The sequence below is a fragment of the Callorhinus ursinus genome, unplaced genomic scaffold (genome assembly GCF_003265705.2).
Source record: "Callorhinus ursinus isolate GAN/ISIS: 27379988/994484 unplaced genomic scaffold, GSC_fseal_2.0 scaffold97, whole genome shotgun sequence".
NCBI lineage: Eukaryota > Metazoa > Chordata > Mammalia > Carnivora > Otariidae > Callorhinus > Callorhinus ursinus.
In genome coordinates this window covers 1,695,239-1,717,497 of record NW_027397159.1, presented here as the reverse complement: position 1 = coordinate 1,717,497, position 22,259 = coordinate 1,695,239, and the positions used below count along the sequence as shown (strand labels likewise).

Here is a 22,259-nt window from a genome sequence, read left to right as displayed (position 1 = left end):
AAGAAGGCAGAACCGAGAGAGCGCCCCCATATCCTCTCGTCAACCAGACTCTAGATGTCTTCTCAGCTGGCATTTGCCCAAATTCCCAGAAAAACCATATGGGACGTGTCTAAGGGAAAGTTCGGCTGGTATCTTCCCGAGAAGTTCTGCTTCTCCATCTGGCACGGGCCCAGAGCTCACGGTTATTACAAAGCAAACGGGGTGATGTTGAACAGATTCAATCCAGGAACCCCGCCTCAGAGGGAAGGAGCAAGTCAATCCATAACCCTTTTGGCTGAAACTAATTTGAGCAGGTTTTCTGTTCCTCACAGCCAAGTCTTTGACTTGAGTGAGGGTCTCTTGACTACTGCAACTTTTCCAGATTGCATTTACCAATTCTTCATGGTTTTGAAGACATTAAAACCTTTACACTTTAAGAGATAGTTAAAACCTGCTAGGAATGGCACTTCAAGGACTTAAAAGCTCCTGACTAGCTCTACAAATCTATACCTACAAAATGGCCCAAGCCCACCATTCACGGCTATGGTAGACTTCCTCATACCCCTTCTCAGCAGGACAGCCTCGAGCGACTTCCGTCACGGCATCTGGTCTCTGGCACTCTTCTGAAACCTCCCATTTCCTGTTCCTTTTCTTCTCGAGTTTACAGCCCAAGTAGGTTAAGGAACCTGGGCTAATAGCCAACGGCAATGTTAACAACAGTTATTAGCTTGAAGAACTAAAAGGAAAATAAAATGGTTTTCATTCATGTTAATGAGTCTAAGTCCAAAAAGCCTTTATTTGATAAGACCCAGTATAATGATGCTAAGATGAGAGGGGTTTATGTTGGAGCACTAATGTGCACACGCATCACATTTACAAGCAATGCTTAAAGGGGTTCTCAAAGTAGTTTTACTCATTAACTGCCAGCCAGCTCTTTGCAAAATTTCCTGAAAATTCCTACAACTATGTCCACGTGAATAATTGCAATCATCAGCATCCCGACAACTTACAAACTACGGCTCTCCATTCTTGCCCTATGAATGCTGCAGCAGGCAGCTCCGACGCTGAAGTTCAAAAGTAACGCCAATTTAGTTTTTCTAAATGGAACTGTACCCTTCTGACAGAGTACGCCTTCCAGCATTTAAAAAAGTGCATTAAATGCATAAATTACGTTTTCAGTAAAAACAAACTACACTGTTAGTGAATAAGGTGAGAATCCAATTTTATTTTATAACAAGTAGAAGGATGTCCCCATTGCAAACAAAATAAATAGTAATGTTAATATAGACTATTGGCCTCTTTTGTCAAAGAGTCTTAAAATGTTTCTTTGGACAGAAATTTAAAACTTTTCAACCATCTTGTTTTAACCCCCATACCACCTAGCCCCAAAATGAAATAAAAAGTTAGCCTACCTCTCCATAGTCTCCTACCATTCCCATACCTTGTACAGATTATTCAATGGCAGCTTTTTATCTTTAAAATAGATCAGATACCCAAATAAAACCCTACCTTCCAGCTGTAGTGAGCTTCCCACTTTATGCCTTTCTCTCCTTCAAATTAAAAATATTTCAAAAAGAAGATGAATTAATATAGGTTTACAAAGTAGGATTTGCTCACTCCTGAACGTTACTTTCAAGTACATTCTCACTTTTCAAATAGTTTATAATACAAAGTACCTTATCCATTTTTTTCAAAACAATTCTCACAATGTATTTGAAAAGCCAACAAGATGAAATATAAAATTTTAATTTTTACCTACAAGCCAGTCACAGCAGCAATGCTACAAACGAGACTCCAAATCTCCTAATTCCCTTCCCAAGTTTCATTTCTAGAAAGATAAACAGCTAAAAAAAAAAAAAATAAAAGCTTAAAAACCCCCGAAGCTGCAAGGTCAAACAGAAGGAGCGGCTGCACGTCGTCTTGTCCCGCGGGTCAGAGGTAGTAGAGGCGGTTGGACAGGGACAGGTTGGGCTCCCTGTGAATGCTCTGGCCCACGAGGAAAGCCAGCTTGTGGGCGTACTGGCAAGGAGCAGGGACGCGAATGACGCCCTTGAGTGGAAGAAACACAGAGCTGTTACTCTCCTGTCAGTACTCACTAGAAAAGCCTCTGAAAACAGAGCAGCTCCTGCTTCGAAAAGTGAAGCTCACCCGTGTGAGCCCACGCCCCCAGGGAGACACACTTACTGGCCAGTTATAGTAGATGTGACACAGTTTGTACGTGAGCCTCTGTATGTGGTCCGGCTTCAGGCCGCTGCTGTCGTAGATGACGTTATAGTGTGTGGGGGAAACACTGCCACTTCTCACTGCCTGGCTCACGATAAAAAAATCATACCTGGAATTCCAAGAGAAAAGCCACATGGAAGGGAGGCTTACCTGTCTGAAAGCGGAAGTTCACACGGGTCCCGTTTCTTACAGTGAAAAGATCCTGTATTCTAATGGAAGCTAACCTCTTCAGAATGAAATGTGCTTCCTTCAAGTCCAGAACACTTGCTGCTCATGGACAATTCTGGAATGCTTGTGTGACCAAGGTTTCAGAAACCACTACTCCTGAGATTTTAAATGCATGTCACTGATGCCCCAGGGCATTCAATCTGTGCTCGGGCTGCCAATCACAGTGGTGTCCTCGAGCCACGCACGGCTGGCAGCCTGCATCCCGCGGGGCACGCTGGGGTGCACAGAGGTCCTGGAGGGTAGCAGCAGCGGGGAAAATTAGAGCAGCTCTTGTTTCAGGCACTGTCGTTCCCAAATATGCTTTTACCACAGAACCTTCCCCCTCTTGCTGTTCCCACTGTTACTTAACAAAAACGTACTTCATTTTAATCATTAAGGATGCAAAGTAGGTTCTTGGAGGACTTGAGAACCTCCAGGGACAGAAGCAGAACTAGTGCAGGACCCAAAGGGTAAAGCAGACACCAGAACTGCAAACAGAGGAACAGGACATCTGTTTTTCCCACTGTCTGGCTAGCAGACAGTCACCTGACCTAGTAAAGCTATAAGGAAATTACCCGTGCAACTTGCTAGGTTCACTGAAACTAGACAAATCAGAACACCACGGTTGACCTACAACAGATTATTAGTGTTTTAGAAGCAGAAGGGTTTCAGACACACGAAACCACTTGCCCTAAAACCGCAGAGAACTCACAACAGAGTTGGGAGTCTGAGTCTCAGTTCCTGGCTCAGGCACACTGGCGTCCAGAGTGCCGGCAGCTAACGGGACTGCAGCCCTAGAGGGGGGCTTCTCTGGACGCAGGTAGAGCCTCAGCAGCTAAGTTCTAAATAGCATCTGGTAAGAAGTAATGAAATGTTCCCACACTTCATAATTCAACTTGGGTTTTACCCAGTCCGTTTCCATCAGCTGTCTCCAGGTCAATGCTAGCCCCGAGCTGTGGTTAACAGAGCAGGAGGAGTGTTAGTAGGGAGCGCGGTGGGGTCCCTCTGACTGGTTAGAAGGTCCTGCAGGAAAGGAACTCACTACGTTAGTATCTTAGCCTCTCTGTTCTCCCTCAGCTGATTTCCCCCATGAGTAGAATCCTTCCAAAGCCCTGCCATAACTAACACCTGCCTGAGAAAAAGACAGAAATCCCAGATAACGCATCTCAACATGGAAATGTCCATTCCCTGTCGCTGACACAACTGATTCAAGAGAACTAAAAATCTGTACTATCGTTTATGTACATAAAGTTAGTGTAGTGAAGCCTCATTTACCCAAGGTCTGTGCAGGAAGGGCGTTCCACATTAGCAGCTTTGCACCGAGGCCCACACTTTACCCTGATTAAAGCTGCCTTTTTAAAAGCTCCATCACACTGAAAAAGAGGAATGGTCCTAATAGTGCCCTCTCCTGAGGATGGCGTTAACCCGGACTGACCGAGGAGCTGCCACCTGCACGATTTACAGCACCTTAGGCCTCACACCATAAAAGAGTCTGCGAGGAGCCAGCAAGCTTCAGCACCTGACAGCTGCACCCCTGGGTGCTAACAGCATCGCCCTGTGGCCCCCCTGTGCCCGTGGATGTCCTAGCTAGCTGGCTTTCCTATCGCAAAGTGTAGCTCCAAGTTACGTAAAAAGTTTTGTTTACTCAGAAGCCACTTTTCTTATCTGCAATTGTGTTTCAAATGCAACTTTCTGACCTCTGGACAACAACAAAGCATTTCAGATCTAAAAATTTTACTAGGGAACAAGAATCTGAGGATAAGGTTACATGTTAAAAACATACAAAAGCAATCTACAGCAGCAATTCTCACCCTCTGTATGTATAATGAGTGCCACAGACAATAACCCTCTCCCCGCAAAGAACACTGCACAGAAACCGGTTTACCATTTCAGACACGAACAAATCATAGGCTTTAGTAGTATTATGGGATCAAACTAATCGAAGACTTTAGTTATTTATCAGAAAGAGAAGAAAGAATAAATGTGTTGAAGTTGATAAAGCAGAAAACAATCTTCACATAACCGCACAGAACTTACCATTCTGGTCTGGTAACTTCTACATCAATAACCGTCCCAGGAAGTGGGTTCTGAAGTCTTCCTCCAGACTGAGCAAAAAATCTGGCGTTCACTCGTTTCTTCACCACAATTACCGTTAGTCTTGGGCTTAAAGGTGATGATGATGAATGTAATGACACTGAGTCTGTCATGCTTCCAGGCACCCAATCACTCAGACATCCACATTCCCACCCTCCATTTAAACAGAAACCCCTCTCCCTCTCGAGGCGGAGTATCTGTCCAAGTTGTGAAAGGGCACACCACAGCTTGTGAGGACCTAGACAAGGACCAGGAGTCACTGGGGATGGAGTAAAGGACGGCATGTGATGCGGGGTCATGCAAATGTTCCGTCAACAGACAAGCACACTGCTGGCCCAGCACACGGAAACTGTACATTCAGCATGCTTCGAAGCACACAGTTTGGAACACTCCTCAGTGGGCATTTTCTACTAGGTGAAAAATAAGATCTGGAGTCTAAAATTGCTGGTAGGGAAGCTCATTTCAGCAGTGTCCAAGTCTAACCCAGCACTACTGGTTCACGAGGTATCGGGGCTCCCTGTCTCCCTCCCGGGGCCTAGTCCACCCCTCAGCTCACCAACATGCTGGCAAGGGACGCACCCTTTACATCCCCTCTGCACCTCACTGCCCAATGCCACTCTCGGGCTGGTTTCCCTATGCCCAGATGAAGCTCCCCTCCCCCGAGCATCCAGCACTCCACCAGAAGCCATCTGCTGGCCCCTAACATGCCTTCTGGCACTCTGGAGGGCAGCCCTTCAGGTGGCAGCACATGTGGGCTGGAATACGTTTCACACCTTTTCTACCATCTCTGAAAGGTTCATTTCAAATCCTGTTCTTGAACACACAGCCACTCCAGAGTACAGGGACTGGCACACGGAAGGCACTCGGGAACTGTGCTGGTGTAATGTACTGGACATTTGAGAGAGGACCGTTACCAATCCCTCCATTCCTCCTGTGCCCTTTTCCCAACCAGAACATTAGTTCTCACAGAGCAAAAATACACTTGATTCCAAACTGTGGGACACAGAGAGCTTTACACGCAATGGGATCTGGAAAGTCTGGCTTGGGAAGGTCGTTCACAGTAATGCTATGTGGACAAATGGTCAAAAAGAACTTGAAGTGGGAACTTCCATTTAACAATCAATCTCATTTTGCTCCTTCAGGATAGTCAAATAAGCAAATCCAGAAGGGATAAGGGGGGTGATTTTACGTAAACAGAGGGTATTTGTAGAAATATCACCATCTACCCATGGAAGTCTAGTGCTGCCCAGTTACTGTGGCTCTGGATGTAATAAAGCCAGTCTCAAGAACCAAAAGACAAAGTGGATTTGAGTCTTCTGACATCACAAGAAACAACTTACCAAATGTCAGGACAGAAAGGTCATTAAGTATGAAGTGACGTTTCGATTTGTTCTTCTATCAAATATCCTAAATCAGCTAATCCATTATGCTTTTTAATAAAAAGTTAACATCAACATTTCAATTAAAAAACAAATACTGCGGTTCTAAGAGTAATTACAAATATTTACATCCAAACTGCATTTCTTCAAAGTGAGAAATCATTCTTGGATATTATTTTACTTTCTACACAACTTTAAGTTTTTTCTAGACGAGTTATCTACCATTTATTGAGTGCTTACTGGGTACTGTATGAAGTAATGAGTTGTTCTTGCGTATTCCTTTCGACAACCTTGGTTAGTTCCTTCCTCATCTCACAGATGAAGGCAACGCTGGGATGAACCTAGCTCTGCTCCCGGGATGCCCTGCACTCGATCACTAATCTTGGCAGTTACCAAGTACAGCACAATTCACAATGTGAAATCCAATTCCTGGGACAGCTGGTTATGCCTCCATCCAAGCCACCACTTGAAAGCCCTTCCCTGCACCAATTTACCCCATTCCCTCAATGGGAACTGGGCAGGTAGCCCCAGCAGGCACCCTAGGCTCAGGACCGCACACTGAGTGTGAACAGGGGCCCTGTTCAGATACTCACCAGGGCTACCATCTCCTCTGCGAGAGCAGTTCCTGCCCAGGCTTCTGGGAACCAAACCCAAAGAACAACAAAGTAGAGGAGATGCAGGCTCCACCATGGCCACAGGGTGCTTTCCCCATATCCTAAATATTCAGCTCAACACTGGAAGATGAACGGACACTATGACCTCTACTCTTTACTTTTTAAAAAATTTTTATTTAAAGATTTTTATTTATTTGAGAGAGAGACAGTGCACACAAGTGGGGGGGGGAGCAGAGGGAGGGAGCAGCAAGGGAGAGGGAGAAGCAGACTCCCCGCTGAGCAGGGAGCCCGACATGGGGCTCCATCCCAGGACCCTGGGACCATGACCTGAGCTGAAGGCAGACGCTTAACGACTGAGCCACCCAGGCGCCCCTACTCTTCTCGAAAATTTCCTCTCCTCCAGGTGTGAGGAAAAGGCCACTGAGCCTGGACAATGCTGAGGGTGAAAGTGGTAAAAGAAGAGGAGACAAGCAGGCAGCCGCCGCATTGGACGCTCCCTGCCCCTACTGCCAGGCCACAGCCTACAGGGACGGCACTTCCAACTCCGAGAAACACACCCAATAAGGTGTACAAAATTTTAGACACCAAAAGAAAATTAATACCATTATTTTAGTGAGAAAATACAAGCACTAGGATTTTTAAAGATAAAGAGGCCCCTGGGTGGCTCAGTCGTTAAGCGTCTGCCTTCGGCTCAGGTGATGATCTCAGGGTCCTGGGATCGAGCCCCGCATCGGGCTCCCTGCTCTGTGGGAAGGGAAGACTGCTTCTCCCTCTCCCACTCCCCCTGCTTGTGTTCCCTCTCGCGCTGTGTCTGTCAAATAAATAAAAAATTTTAAAGATAGTAAAGAACATTAACTTTCATTTCCAAGACACTAGAAAATGTTTATTAGTATTTTAATCTGAAACACAATTACTTCAAAAGAGATAAAAAAAAAATCCCTGACTTCTTTGAGGACTTACTGGCATAATAAACTCATTTTAAGAAATGTGCAGAATCTCAAAACCAATAAAAAGAGGTCAAACACCTTCACATATAATGGTGAAGCTTGCAAATCTCAGAGACAAAGAGAAAATGCTGAAAGCAGCTCAGGACAGGAAGTCGGTAACCTCCCAGGGTAGAAACATTACACTGGCAGCAGACCTATCCATAGAGACCTGGCAGGCCAGAAAGGACTGGAATGATATATACAGGGTACTAAACGAGAAAAATACGCAGCCAAGAATACTTTATCCAGCAAGGCTGTCATTCAGAATAGAAAGAGAGATAAAGAGCTTCCAGGGCAAACAGAAACTAAAGAATCTGTGATCACTAAACAGCCCTGCAAGAAATATTAAAGACGATCCTTTAAGCAAAGAGAGAGCCCAAAAATAACGAAGACCAGAAAGGAACAGAGACCATACACAAAACCAGGGACTTTACAAGTAATAGCAATGGCACTAAATTCATGTCTTTCAATAGTTACTCTGAATATAAATGGGCTAAATCAATGCCCCAACCAAAAGACACAGGGTTTCAGACTGGATAAAAAAGAAAGACCCATCAATATGCTGTCTGCAAGAGACTCATTTTAGACCCAAAGGCACCTCCAGATTGAAAGTGATGGGGTGGAGAACCAATTACCACATTAATGGACATCAAAAGAAATCTTGGGTAGCAATTCTCATATCAGACAAATTAGATTTTAAACCAAAGATTGTAGTAAAGGATGAAGAGGAACACTATATCATACTTAAAGGGTCTATCCAATAAGAAGATCTAACAATTATAAATACATATGCCCCCAACATGGGAGCAGCCAATTATATAAATCAATTCATAACCAAATGAAAGAAACACATCGACAATAATACAATAATAGGAGGGGACTTTAACACCCCACTCACAGCAATGGACAGATCATCTAAGCAGAAGACCAATAAGGAAACAAGGGCTTTGAATGACACACTGGACCAGATGGACTTCACAGATATATTCAGAGCATCTCATCCTAAAGCAACAGACTACACATTCTTCTCGAATGCACATGAAACATTCTCCAGAGTAGATCACGTACTTGGTCACAAATCAGGTCTCAACTGGTACCAAAACACTGGGGTTATTCCCTGCATATTTTCAGATCACAATACTTTGAAACTGGAACTCAATCACAAGAGGAAATTTGGAAGGAACTCAAATAGTTGAAGTTTGTTAAAGAGCATCCTACTAAAGATGATTGGGTGAACCAGGAAATTAAAGAAGAATTAAAAAGATTCATGGAAACAAATGAGAATGAAAACACAACTGTCCAAAACCTTTGGGATGCAGCAAAGGTGGTCCTAAGAGGGAAGTATATAGCAATACAAGTGTTTCTCAAGAAAATAAAAAAAGTCTCAAATATACAACCTAACCTTACTCCTAAAGGAGCTGGAGAAAGAATAGCAAATAAATCCTAAACCAAGCAGGAGATGAGAAATAATAAAGATTAGAGCAGAAATTCATGAAATAGAAACCAGAAGAACAGTAGAATAGATCAACAAAACGGGGGGTTGGTTCTTTGAAAGAATTAATAAGACTGATTAACCCCTAGCCAGACTTATCAAAAATAAAAGAGAAAGGACCCAAATAAAATCATGAATGAAAGAGATCACAACCAACACCCAAAGAAATAAAATTATAAGAACATATTATGAGCAACTATATGCCAACCAATTAGGCAACCTAGAAGAAATAGATGCATTCCTAGCAACATATAAACTATCAAAACTGAACCAGGAAAAAACAGAAAACCTGAACAGACCTATAACCAGCAAGGAAATTGAATCAGTAATCAAAAATCTCCCAAAAAACAAGACCCCAGGGCCAGATGGCTTCCCAGGGGAATTCTACCAAACATTTAAAGAATTAATACCTGTTCTTCCAAAGCAGTTTCAAAAAAATAGAAATGGAAGGAAAACTTGCAAACTCTATGAGGCTAGGACTACCTTGAGCCCAAAACCAGATAAAGATCCCACCAAAAAGGAGAATTCCAGACCAATATCTCTGATGAACATGGATGCAAAAATTCTCATTAAGATATTAGACAATAGGATCCAACAGGACATTAAAAGAATTATTCACCACGACCAAGTGGGATTTATTCCTGGGCTGCAAGGATGGTTCAACATCCACAAATCAATCAAATACACTACATAAATAAAAGAAAGGACAAGAACCATATGATCCTCTCAATAGATGCAGAAAAAGCATCTGGCAAAGTACAATATTCTTTCTTGATTAAAACTGCACAGTGTAGGGATAGAAGGAACATACCTCGATATCGTAAAAGCCATCTACAAAAAAGCGCACAGCGAGTATCATTCTCAATGGGGAAAAGCAGAGAGCCTTTCCCTTAAAATCAGGAACACCACAAAGATGCCTACTCTCACCACTGTTGTTCAACATAGTACTAGAAGTCCTAGCCTCAGCAATCAAGACAATAAAAAGAAATCAAAGGCATCTGAATGGGCAAAGAAGTCCTCAAACTCTCAGTCTTCACAGATGACATGATACTCTGTGTGGAAAACCCAAAAGACCCCATCCCAAAATTGCTGTAACTCATACAGGAATTCAGCAACAGGATATAAAAATCAATGCACAGAAATCAGTTGCATTTCTATCCACTAACAACGAGACAGAAGAGAAATTAAGGAATTGATCCTGTTTATAACTGCACCAGAAACCATGAAGATACCTAGGAATAAACCAAAGAGGCAAAGGATCTGTATTCAGAAAACTATAGAACACTCATGAAATAAATTGAGGAAGACCCAAAGAAATGGAAAATTGTTCCATGCTCATGGAGTGGAAGAACAAATATTGTGAGATGTCTACGCTACTAGAGCAATCTACACATTCAATGCAATCCCCATCAAAATACCATCCACTTTTTTCAAAGAAATGGAACAAATAATCCTAAAATTTGTATGGAACCAGAAAAGACCCCGAATAGCCAGAGGATGTCGACAAAGAAAAGCAAAGCTGGTGGCACCACAATTCCAGACTTCCAGCTCTATTTCGAAGCTGTCATCATCAAGACAGTATGGTACTGGCACAAAAACAGACACATAGATCAATGGAACAGAATCGAGAGCCCAGAAATGGACCCTCAACTCTATGGTCAACTAATCTTCGACAAAGCAGGAAAGAATGTCCAATGGAAAAAAAAAACAGTCTCTTCAACAAATGGTGTTGGGAAAATTGGACAGCCACATGCAGAAGAATGAAACTGGACCATTTCCTTACACCACACACAAAAATAGACTCCAAATGGATGGAAGACCTCAGTGTGAGACAGGAATCCATCCAAATCCTAGAGAAGAACACAGGCAGCAACCTCTGAGACCTCAGCCACAGCAACTTCTGGCTAGACACGTCTCCAAAGACAAGGGAAACAACAAAGGCAAAAATGAACTACTGGGACCTCATCAAGATAAAAGGCTTTTGCACAGCAAAGGAGTCTACAAAACTAAAAGGCAATTGACAGAATGGGAGAAAATATTTGCAAATGTCTTTTATCAGGTAAAAGGCTAGTATCCAAAATCTATAAAGAACTTATCAAACTCAACACCCAAAGAACAAATAATCCAATCAAGAAATGGGCAGAAGACATGAACAGACATTTTTCCAAAGAAGACATCCAAATGGCCAACAGACACATGAAGAAATGCTCAACATCACTCGGCATCAGGGAAATACAAATCAAAACAATGAGATACCACCTCACACCAGTCAGAATGGCTGAAATTAACAAGTCAGGAAACGACAGATGTTGGCGGGGATGTGGAGAAAGGGGAGCCCTCCTACACTGTTGGTGGGAATGCAAGCTGGTAGAGCCACTCTGGAGAACAGTATGGAGGTTCCTCAAAAAGTTGAAAATAGAGCTACCCTACAACCCAGCAATTGCACGACTGGGTATTTACCCCAAAGAGACAAATGTAGGGACCCGAAGGGGCGCCTGCACCCCAATGTTTACAGCAGCAATGTCCACAACAGTCAAACGGTGGAAAGAGCCCAGATGTCCATCGACAGATGAGTGGATAAAGATGATGTGGTGTGTCTATATATTACACACACACACACACACACACACACACACACACACAATGGAATATCACTCAGCCATCAAAAAATGAAATCTTGCCATTTGCAGAGATGTGAATGGAACTAGAAGGTATTACGCTAAGCAAAATAAGTCAATAAGAGAAAAACAATTATATGATTTCACTCATGGGCATTTGAGAAGCAAAACAGAGGATCATGGGGGGAGGGAGGGAAAAATAAGATGAAAATAAAAAGGGAAACAAACCACAAGAGACTCTCAAGTCTAAGGAACTGAGGGTTGCTGGGGGGGGGATGGGTAACTGGCTGAGATGGGCATTAAGGAGGGCACTGGGTGTTGTATGCAAGTGACGAATCACTAAATCCTACCTCTGAAATGAATAAATACGCTACGTGTTAAGTGAATTTAAATAAATTTTAAGTAAACATTAAGTTTTAATTGACGTATCAATTAAAAATAAAAAGAATGTGTAGAATCAACACCTAGAATCTGGCCACAGAAGACTTGGAAGTGCCCTCCAATTCAGCCAGAAATAAGAAGCAAGATCTTAATGCCTGCCCCACAGGTCAATAAAATCACCCTGAGCCCAAATATAGTCAGTCAACGGGTTCCAAAATCGCTCATTTCTGTAACAATACCAAATGCTGGCTAAAAAGGTCTGACAATAATAACCAGTGTTGCAAAATATGCATGCGCTAGCACACAAACAGGCCTCTCGGATTTCCCGAGTATCCTTAAAAATCAGATTCACACATCTTTATGATGCATTAGTAAGCTCTTGATACCACAGTCCCTGATCTCAGCTTGCTCACAATCTGACAGAGCAGCAAAATGTAACCTACTGGAACGGCAGTCTGGAGTCGGTGTGCGCTGTCACTGCCCCATGGCACGGACAAGGCGGTCTGTAGGAAAGCGGAGGAGAGCCCGGTAGGGGTTTAGGGGCACCAAGCACACCACCCTTGCACGTGCACACCATCCAAGAGGAGAAGTAACAACGTCTCCTAGGAGACTAAACACATGCCAACCATCTTACCTAGATCAAGTACCAGTCCCGTCAAGTTCACAAAGAAATCAAACAGGTATTCATTATACCAAGAAATCAAGAAAGAGTCAATGAAGATGGCCTGGAATTTATTCTAATAACCAATTCTGTGGATGCCTATATACGTACTGGAATTCTCAGACGCCCACACGTCGGGGCTTTAGGTGTGAAAGATGGCAGGCAGAGAGTTGGCAAAAGTGTCTTCATGGGTCTTTCCTCTGCTTGAAGGGAGGGACCCTCTACGTGACCATTCTGCATGTCCAGCCCCTCCCCCTTCCACACCCTCAAGCCTCGCTACACCCCTGAGGTTATTAGGCTCTCACTTACCTTTGCATTTGGGAACACTAATTTCAAAGATAAAAAGGTATACTTTTATAAAGAGAAAATGCTTTACAGTTTGCATGCTTACTTGTAACCTCTACCAACGGATTTCAGGCAATCCAAAAACTGTGGTACTTCGTAGTTAACCAGTGTTTTCAGCTGACCATCTCCTACACCATCCCGATACACGATAATTCGACTAGGCATGTATTCATTGCAGCTATTCCAAGCCCTCAGAGCAGCTGAAAGCAAGCCAGAAAAGTTTTAAATCAATCAACACAGAATAAAAACGGTGTGTTGCTATCAAATTCTGCCCAGAATTTCAACAACATAACTTGAGGATAATTTCTTGAAGACCCCAGTTCAGAGACCAGGATGGAAACACTATAGGAGACTAACCTTGCAAGCAGACTTTGAGCCCATCTACAAGCTCTTGTCCTCGATCTTGAAATACACAGCGAGAGAACCAGCTGTTCAGAGAGACCAGGACGAGGGTGAGAACGGTACTGTCTACAAGTTGTTCCTTCTGAAGCACTTTGCATTTATTTCCTCAGCAGCTTGTAATGTTTAACCCTTCTCAAGATACCTGCTAACATTTCCAAAACTTTTTGAAATCTAAACAGAACAAGACACTCATAACAGCACAAACGAAGCTTTCTTTTATTATAAATCAACACCATAATTCCCTTGCTGAGGAAAAAATAAAATTTAAACCGTAATATCTAGAGACAGATTGTAGGCTTACACCTTAGTACACATAAGGAGCCCACTTCCTGCTCTGCTCTTTAGAAGACCTCTATTACAGATTTCACGCTTGTGAAAGATATAAGACCTAGAGAAACACACCCACTAGCAATATGCACACATCAATATACCTCTAATTTCCATCCCTTCCTATTCTTGAAAATTCTCTTAGTTCTAAGAAGAGCACTGAAAAATAATGCTACATGTTGAAACACAAGTGACTGGGTAAACTGAAGTGGGTTTTCCAAAATAAAGTCAACACAAAAACTTTATAATGTACATTTCAGCAGTCAAAAAAAATTATTAAATAAGTTTCAGGGATGGTTGCATTTAATGAGATACACCCTCCCCCAAACAGAAATAATCATAAAATAGCCTGAAACGCAATCTGACTACTCTAGATTAAGGGCCAATGAACAAAGTCGAAAACAGCAGGGTAGCTAACTTCTTTTACTTCCCTTTCTTACTTACCTAATGTAAGAGAAGTCAACGGGTTGTAAAGAAAGAAGGAACACAAGCCCAAACCTCAAGCCTTGCAGAGCCCCAGAACATCGGCCCTGCACGCACGCCCACCTGCTCCTGCCATGTCTAGCAGTTAGTGCACTGCCACACACCCCTGCACTCACCGGGTCATCCCTTCATTGATACTTGCAACAAATCCTGCAATTGACCTCCGTCCAGCTGTGGTATCGTGGTAACAGTCAATGCCAACTATCATTGCCAGCTTCAGCTTTAACAAAAATACTGTAGTTTTAGATACAACAGAATACCAACAGTATTTAGAAAGTAAATCCATTTTTCTCAAACAATGAAAACTTTTATGTACCAGTTAAATCAAACTTACAGGCATATCAACCCTCCAAAGCTCCCCTCCCATCTTGCAATTCATCTGCAGGGCGATCTTGGTAGCAATGGCCATGACTGTCTGCTGCTTGCCAAGAGTCCGGGCCACCACACACTGACTCGGAGTAGGGCAATCTGTACACAAGTATTTTTTAATAGCGTCGTATTTGTCTTTCCGATTACTTGACAACAGACAAACCACCTGAAACCAAAAGAATGTTCTCATTACAAAGAATCAGGAAGCTGAGGAAGCTCAAGGAAGAGAACGGGAGGCAAGCCTGCCCACTGGGCATAAATGTCAGACACGGTCTCTGCCACAGAGCTGACAAGCAGCACGCTCACTGCTAGGTACTGCCCACTCCACTCACCCAGCGACAGATGCTAATAAAAGGAAGGAAACCATGTGAAGCTGATGACTCAAAACTGAACACCATGAGAATTTAGTTAAATATGCTCTAGTACCAGCTTGGAATAACTTAGAGATAGGGAACAGGGCAAAACTAGTGATAACCTACAGGTGGACAAACAGAAGATCTTCTACCATACTCACAGTTCTCATCTACTGATCTAGGATCATGGCTTTTTCACTTTTAAAGCTCTGGCTTGAGGCCCTGATCACACTGTGAAACTTCCCAGTCCATGGGACAGTTCTGGGGACCAAACAGAGCGCCTCATCTAAACACACTCCTGCCGGACATGGGAAGATGTCAGAGCACAAACTTCCAGGTCTGAACCGAGTAAGCTCTGGGGATCTACTGTACAGCTTGGTGAGCACCGTCAACAATGCTGGGCCATGCACCTGAGAGGGGCTCAAGCTAGATCTGAAATGTTCTGGGAACAAAACAAGTCAACCTGTAATTTACGTGAGCTGACGCAGGAGGGAGCTAGCTGTGATAATCACTGTGCCACACACACAGGCATCAAAGGGTCCCACCGTACACCTTCCACTCCCAGTGTCGTTTGTCCATTACATCTCCAACACTGGAAATCAACCAACCAGTTCCTGCCCAATCCAAGTTTGTGTTTAGAGCGGACTCACTGCTGAGTTCTCCCATTTACACTCCCAGATTCTTCCCTCTTTTCTCTCGCCCCCCAACAAAAATCACTTTGCCGTCCCAGGTGTCTTCATCACTGCAGACAATGTAATACTGCGCTGCCTGTGGCACTGAAGCAGGAGATGAAGGGCTAGAAAGCGAACAGATTAGCTGAAGCCAATTTACTTCCTAGCTTTAAAGCAACATACATGTGTTGTTTATCATTTCATCTGCCTTGGCCACCTCCTTACTTATTCGGTGGTACGCGTGCCGAACAACTACATACTAACTTCTGCTCGTGCGCCTGTTCCCCATGGAATTTCATGGAACTAGAGCCTTGGAATCCAAGTACCTCTCAGATGGCTCTGTGCCCCCAGCCCTCCTTCACCAACCGCAGCCACACGACTGGAGCCAGCATTAACAGCGCCACCTGCCAGAGGTGAGGTCTGTATTTTCTGTGACCGGCTTGTGAACCGAATTACAACTTTTCAAACTCCAATTCTAAGATTGACAAATGCACTTTGTAAAACAAGTCATTCCAGGACAACTGCCTATGTATCAGCTACTTACTATCTGGGTATCTGATGTAACCTTCTGCTGTAAGACTCTCAAATAGGCTTCAGTTCGATCATCCACTTCAATCCTAGAATGGAAACTCATTATCCAACATTCAGAAAAAGTAATGAAAAATGTACCATGCATAAACAATTTCCCATAGATTATCACACATGAAACACCTCTGTATAAAATAGAAAATAAAAACAAGAGTGGCCATGTAGGCAAAAGGTTGCTTCTAACGCAAACAGCAAAATAAATAATCCGAGAAACAGTGCTGCTTGTTTTCCCCCCATTCTCAGTTACTGAAATACGTTTCTACATCAATGACAGGGAAGGGTATCAGATCTTTAAACAATCTAGTTAATGTGGTTAACATTTTTATCACTTTGGCATTCCCACACCCTCCCAATGACTACTAATCAATTTTCAGAGTAGAAATGACTTGATACACTTACATTATTGCCTTTTTCATTTGTATGCCCATGGCTGGTGTAACTTTAAACAGATTCTGTATCAGTGAATTGGCTGCTTCGTAATTTCTTCGAGTATAGATCAACAGCCAGTTGTCTAGCGGCTTAACACTAATTAATGGTGCACCTCTTGTTTCTTTTGACCAATCTGCAAATTGTGGATTGTACTCAAACTAGAAGAAAGTTCAGAGACACCGTGAATTCCGCTGTATGTTCTCAGTGGCGAAGCCAAACAGTGTGTAACAAGTATACCATGGCATTCCGACCCTTAGGGCACTACTCTTCCATCTCGACTCCAGGGACAGACAAAATGCTGCAGCGGGGGACAAAGGTACAGAGTGTGTCCGAGGATGATGGGACCCTGTCACAGCTGGCACACAAGTGCTCCTCACCCCAGGCCCTCCCCTCGGTGCTTCCTGCGCCCTCCTTCATCTTCTAAGACGTGACAAGGACAGGCGTTATACGTCCCTTGTGATAAAGACACAAAACAAACTTACGGCTTGGAAAGTTAGGCAACTTGATGGAGGTGTTGGGTACTGAGAGCAAGCAAGGCAGAAAGCTAACCGGCTCGAAGCACTGTGATGTGGTGCGAGTCCTAAAGCCCCAGGGCTTCTTCCGTGTCCTGCCCACCTCCCCCACACCCGCTGCACAGGGGTGTGTACGCTGACCATTTCTACAGAGTAATAAACACAACTGCTGTTAAGACGTTAAGCTACGTGGTTGTGCTCAGGCTGTTGTTCCTACAACACTTAGAAGGCAAAAGGGCAGTTTTCTATAAACGGGTTTTTAGAGTTCGGGCACTTGCAGTGCTGCCGTCACACAAAAATGTTTTTACAATACTCGCCTCCCTTTTCTGAGGAGAACACATAAAAAGCATCACAATTATTTACGATATAACCCTACAAACAAATAGTCCAAGCAAAAATGAAGCCAAATAAATTGGAAGTTTTCTGATAAAAGATCACTCCAGTGGCAGATGAAATACCGACCGACCACTTACAATTCTTCTATACCTTAAGTAATTCTGCTATGAGAAACAAGCCAGCCTTCAGTGAAGTCTCCCCGGGGACTGTGAGGACCAAGCTACAGGCCCCCCCATGCCCGCCTCCTTGCTCCCAGGAGTTGACAGAGTGGCGGGGGGAGGAGAGGAGAGGTGGTTAGGAACGCAGACTGCCACGTAATGGGGTTTTCCTGCTAAATTTACTGTGAACCAGACCCAAATCTGATGGGACTGACAACTGAAGAACTGCCTTACTGTTTTTCCACCTTGGTGAATCTTTTCTGCTTGCAAAATTCTTCCTGAGAAGGACAGTAAGTTGGAGTCAAAGGTCAAACCCCAGTCTCGAAGCTCCCTCTGAACATTATCATCTCTGTAAATTTAACATATTTATGTACCACTCAACGTAAGCAAACACAGCAAAAAGACACACGCAAACAGAGATCCACGCCACCCTATGATACGTTTCCCTGTTTCTCTCAGGACTGAAATCCCAGAGAAAATGCCAGGAAGAGAGACGGGCTCTCCATTTCTCCCTCGTGTCCCTGTGTCTCTTCAGGATAGACTTTAACTTACAATTCTGATGCCCAAACTACCTCCCCTTCAAAGTAAACCCCTCGATATTAGAGAAAATAAATTTGTCCAAAATATTTCACCTTCTGCTTTATTGCCTTTTGCTAATAGAACTAGAAAAGGCCATGGGCTACAGAGTTTAACTTAATATTCCCTGACAAAGAGCAGGCTCACCTAGAAACAAAAAGAACCCACTCCAAATACTGCAAATACAAAAAGAAAACAAAATAACTTTCTCTCACTCCCCCAACCCACAGAAAATAATACAAAACTGGATCCATGCCCCAGTGGGATGCAGAGGACTTACTTATGAATATAATCAATGAGTCTTCCCACTTCACGCTGCCTTTGTTCTGGAGTCAGTCTTGTATGAACAGCTAAGTCTTTCATCACATTAAAATCATTACGCATCTTATCAGTTAGACCTTCAAATAAAACGTTGAAAGCTGTATCACTAGACAAACAAGGATCACGTCTCAATATTTGGAGTGCAAACTGGTGAAGAGGGAGGGAAAGTGCAAGGAGAGAAAACAGCAGGAAGGGCTTTTCCGGGGGGGGGGGGGCTCCTAGGAGAGACGGGGAAGGCAGCCCCACCACAGCGGTACCTGTAAGATAGCACAGTTCTGGAATGAGCATCGCAGGTCCCGGCATGGTGCCACCAGGGCCTCGCCTTCTCTTTGGTTGACTGACCAGAACAGGTTGCTTCAAGTCGGTGATTTCTTGGTTGTATTGCTAGTTAAGAAAAGAAGGTATCGCTGTTCGTGTAAATGTCTTTAGTAATAGATCAGTGGACCAAGAAAAAGGGATTTTTTTTTTTTAATTGAGAATTGATGCCAACAGCAATGCTGGTATCAGTATCCAAGTAAAGCTTCAAAAGTGCATCTTCAATCCTACTAGAATAGCTTGATTTATAGGTGTTACTGAGTACCTCATCTTTCTTCCCCAAAACTTAAAAGAGTCTCACTGTCCTTGACCATCTAAATTCTGAGTTTAAGTCACAGTTCACTTAGTGATTTTTTTGGTTTAGAAACAGAAGCCTGTGTATCTCTGGGTCCTTAACGACAGAATTCCTCCAAAACTACTAGTATTACAGTGAGAAGTGGTGTAGGAAACAAGCCCTGATACAATACATGAGGTGAAGGAAGAGGTTTGCAATGCCAGAGAACATTTTTAATTACGAAAAGTTTTTACAGAAGGCAGAAGGTGAATTTCAATTCAGTAGTCTTTTTATTTAAGAGATTTGACAAACCAGAAGGGACTCTGGACTCCGGGAAACAAACTGAGGGTTACAGAAGGGAGGGGTGGGGGATGGGGGCAGCTGGGTGATGGGCGTTAAAGATGATGTGATGAGCACTGGGTATTATATGCAACTAATGAATCACTGAACACTACATCAAAAACTAAACTAATGATGTGCTATATGCATATATGATATAGGATAAAAAAAAAAAAAAACCCAAAACCCAACAACAAAGAGATTTATTTGAGAGCGAGCGAGCGTGAGAGGGAGGACGGTCAGAGGGAGACGCAGACTCCCAGCTGAGCGGGCAGCCCGACATGGGGCTCGATCCCAGGACCCTGAGATCATGACCTGAGATGCTCAACTGACTGAGCCACCCAGGCACCCCTCAATTCAATAGTCTTAAGATTCCCCACACTCAGTCACTAAGGTAAGTTTTCACAACTGGTAAAAAACCAAAAAACAAAAACTGCTGATTTTGGTGAGTTCACATATGCGTAAGATGGCTTGTGGGCCTCAGGCCTCCAGCCCTGGAACCAGGACAGGCTTCCTTGTGTCATCTCCACCAGTTTCTGGCCCCATGTTCTCGAGACCCTCTTTCCCAGCATCTCCTGTACGCTCTCTTTTCACTTTCCCAGCATCTCCTGTACACTCTCTCTTCATTTTCAGAGGAGAGAGGGCACATCTGCATTCAGCACACAAGGGCTGAGCACCGTGATGGCCGTTCACCGGCAGAGGAAGAAGTACTTCCTGTCCTTATTCCCACCCTATGCCAAGGTCCAGGCCACCTACCCTCAGGAACTAAGAGACCGTGAATTCTAGTCTGTTCTGACTTTGTCCTATACTGAACTCTTTACCAACCATTCAGGGGAAAAAGCTTATTTTCCTATTTTGGGTAAGGAAATTTCAAGAACCCTCTTATCTGAAAGCTGCTCTGTGTGCCCACACTACTTTTTCATCACACCATCTTCTTTATCGGGGTCCACCCACTGAATGCCCCCTCCCTTGCACGTCACTTACTGGGTGCACACGCGAGCAGGAGTGTGGGAGCGGAGTCAGATGCATTCCTACGTCCGCCCTATCTCACCAATGGGCCTTCAGTGCGTGGTTCCTTGTTATACAACTCAGGGACCCCTTCCTACATTCTTAGGGCCCAAACAAAAGCCTGTCAGTTCTTTTAACATCTTCCCCTACATCTAAAAACCTAGTACTTTCACTTGCACTTAACAATACTGTCAAACCTTTTCTTTTAAAAACTGACCATGATCCTCCCTTTCAAAGGCCCTTCTCTCTCCCACTCTGAGTGCTTCTTAAATATGATTTTTAACGTAGAACATCCAAGCCATCACTTACCAGGAAAACTGCATCTCTACTAGGAAGTCCCAAGAAAGCTGTGATTCTTTGAAACATTTCAACCTCACCCCATCCTGACTGATTCTATCTACTAAAGATGCCCAGTCAGCCCTGGCTGTGAGAGAAGTCTTCCAGCAACAATCATCTGGGCTGAGACTAAGCCTAAGAACACGAGTCAGGTGTGCACAGTGTCCCAGGCAGCAGGAGCCTGGGGTCAGAGGAGATGGCCAGGGCGAGCAAGGAGGCAGGCGAGCACCGGCGCGCAGACAGGGGCTACGTCACTCAGGGTCTCACTGGACACACACCAGTGCACGTCTGTATTGTGTGTAGAAGAAAAACATCAGAACTGTAGGAGTTTGAAAGTGGATCAGAAAGCAGGAGAAATGCAAACTGAGACCAGCTGAATGGGCACGGGGTCCGCACAGCAGAGGGTGGCCACTCAGAGGAGGAGGGGGATGGAGGCATTTCAGACGGCAGGGCCGCCGGCATCGCTGCAGGCGAGAAGAGGCATGCAGGTCTGACTTTCACTGCCTGTCATGCACGTGTTCACGCACTCAGACACCTGAGAGCCTTCCAAGGCACTAGGGGGACAGAAACCACAAAACCCCTGACCTTGTGGAAGTTACAGCTCTGCGCTGATCAAGAGCACTGCACACGGGCCAGGTCAGCGGCCAGAACTCGTAAAGCGTTGGTCACATGGAAGGGGGCTTTGAGATGTGCAATTACTGAGAACAAGCGAGCTCAGACATGTCTGGGCTAGAGCTAGAAACCTGAGAACCGTGAACATAGCACAGACGAGCCTGGAGATCACCTAACAAGTTAGTATGGAGTACCTGGGGGTGTTCCAGGCAGAACCTTGAGGTGTGTCAACCAGCAGAAGGCCACTTAGGAGTAAGCTGGCATGTAAGACTCACTGCTTGTCAGAGAAGGAGAACCTCCCCTGGCCTGGCTTCAGGTGGAAGCCAAACTTTCCACGGGTGTCTCCTTTGCAATTGCTGTTGATATATACTGATTCTTCCTGTCCCGACAGTAATTAGGAAACTACAGAAAAATGCTCATTTCTCACAGTAACTCTCACACCCAGAAGGAATCTAGGTTAAACATGGCTGGGGTCCTCAAGGAGTTAAAAGGGTGAAAATAGTGGTAGGGAAATCAGACTGAGATGGCCCCTGGCCTGTTTTCACTTTCCCCAAAAGAAGAGCAGCTCTTAATGTGGCTTCTCAGAGAGTCATTTCCCTCCAGAGTGCCATCGGACCTTTCCGTTCATAGCAGAGCAGCTGAAGCTCAGGCAATAGTACACAGTACAAACACATTTCAAGGCCACCAGTCTGATGTGTAATTCTCACATAAGACACAAATCTATAACAGCTTCTTTATCCAGCTTTTTAAAAATAGGAAACGTACTTAAAGTGGGGAAAAAATGAGATAAATCTTAGCACTTAAAAGACAAGCATTAAGATTTTAACTGATTCATGTTTTAGAAATACTCCTTCTGCACTTGTAACCGAGA

The 22,259-nt window shown here is 44.0% G+C and overlaps 1 protein-coding gene across 2 annotated transcripts in view; it reads right to left on the bottom strand.

Moving 5' to 3' along the window:
• Nucleotides 1-1,184: 1,184 nt before the first annotated feature.
• PIWIL1 (piwi like RNA-mediated gene silencing 1) overlaps nucleotides 1,185-22,259 on the bottom strand; it is a 34,356-nt gene continuing 13,281 nt past the window's right edge. The window contains exons 10-21 of one of the 2 annotated variants that reach the window (XM_025858628.2): nucleotides 18,762-18,888; nucleotides 18,464-18,581; nucleotides 17,842-17,956; nucleotides 16,572-16,759; nucleotides 16,129-16,201; nucleotides 14,526-14,726; nucleotides 14,308-14,411; nucleotides 13,337-13,407; nucleotides 13,026-13,179; nucleotides 4,447-4,572; nucleotides 2,164-2,311; nucleotides 1,185-2,028 (exon numbers count right to left, since the gene is read on the bottom strand). In XM_025858628.2, coding sequence (XP_025714413.1) covers nucleotides 1,912-2,028; nucleotides 2,164-2,311; nucleotides 4,447-4,572; nucleotides 13,026-13,179; nucleotides 13,337-13,407; nucleotides 14,308-14,411; nucleotides 14,526-14,726; nucleotides 16,129-16,201; nucleotides 16,572-16,759; nucleotides 17,842-17,956; nucleotides 18,464-18,581; nucleotides 18,762-18,888 — 1,542 coding nt within the window. In that variant the 3' untranslated portion in view covers nucleotides 1,185-1,911. The remainder of the gene's footprint in view (nucleotides 2,029-2,163; nucleotides 2,312-4,446; nucleotides 4,573-13,025; nucleotides 13,180-13,336; nucleotides 13,408-14,307; nucleotides 14,412-14,525; nucleotides 14,727-16,128; nucleotides 16,202-16,571; nucleotides 16,760-17,841; nucleotides 17,957-18,463; nucleotides 18,582-18,761; nucleotides 18,889-22,259) is intronic. The other variant, XM_073888844.1, reaches the window with a different exon arrangement.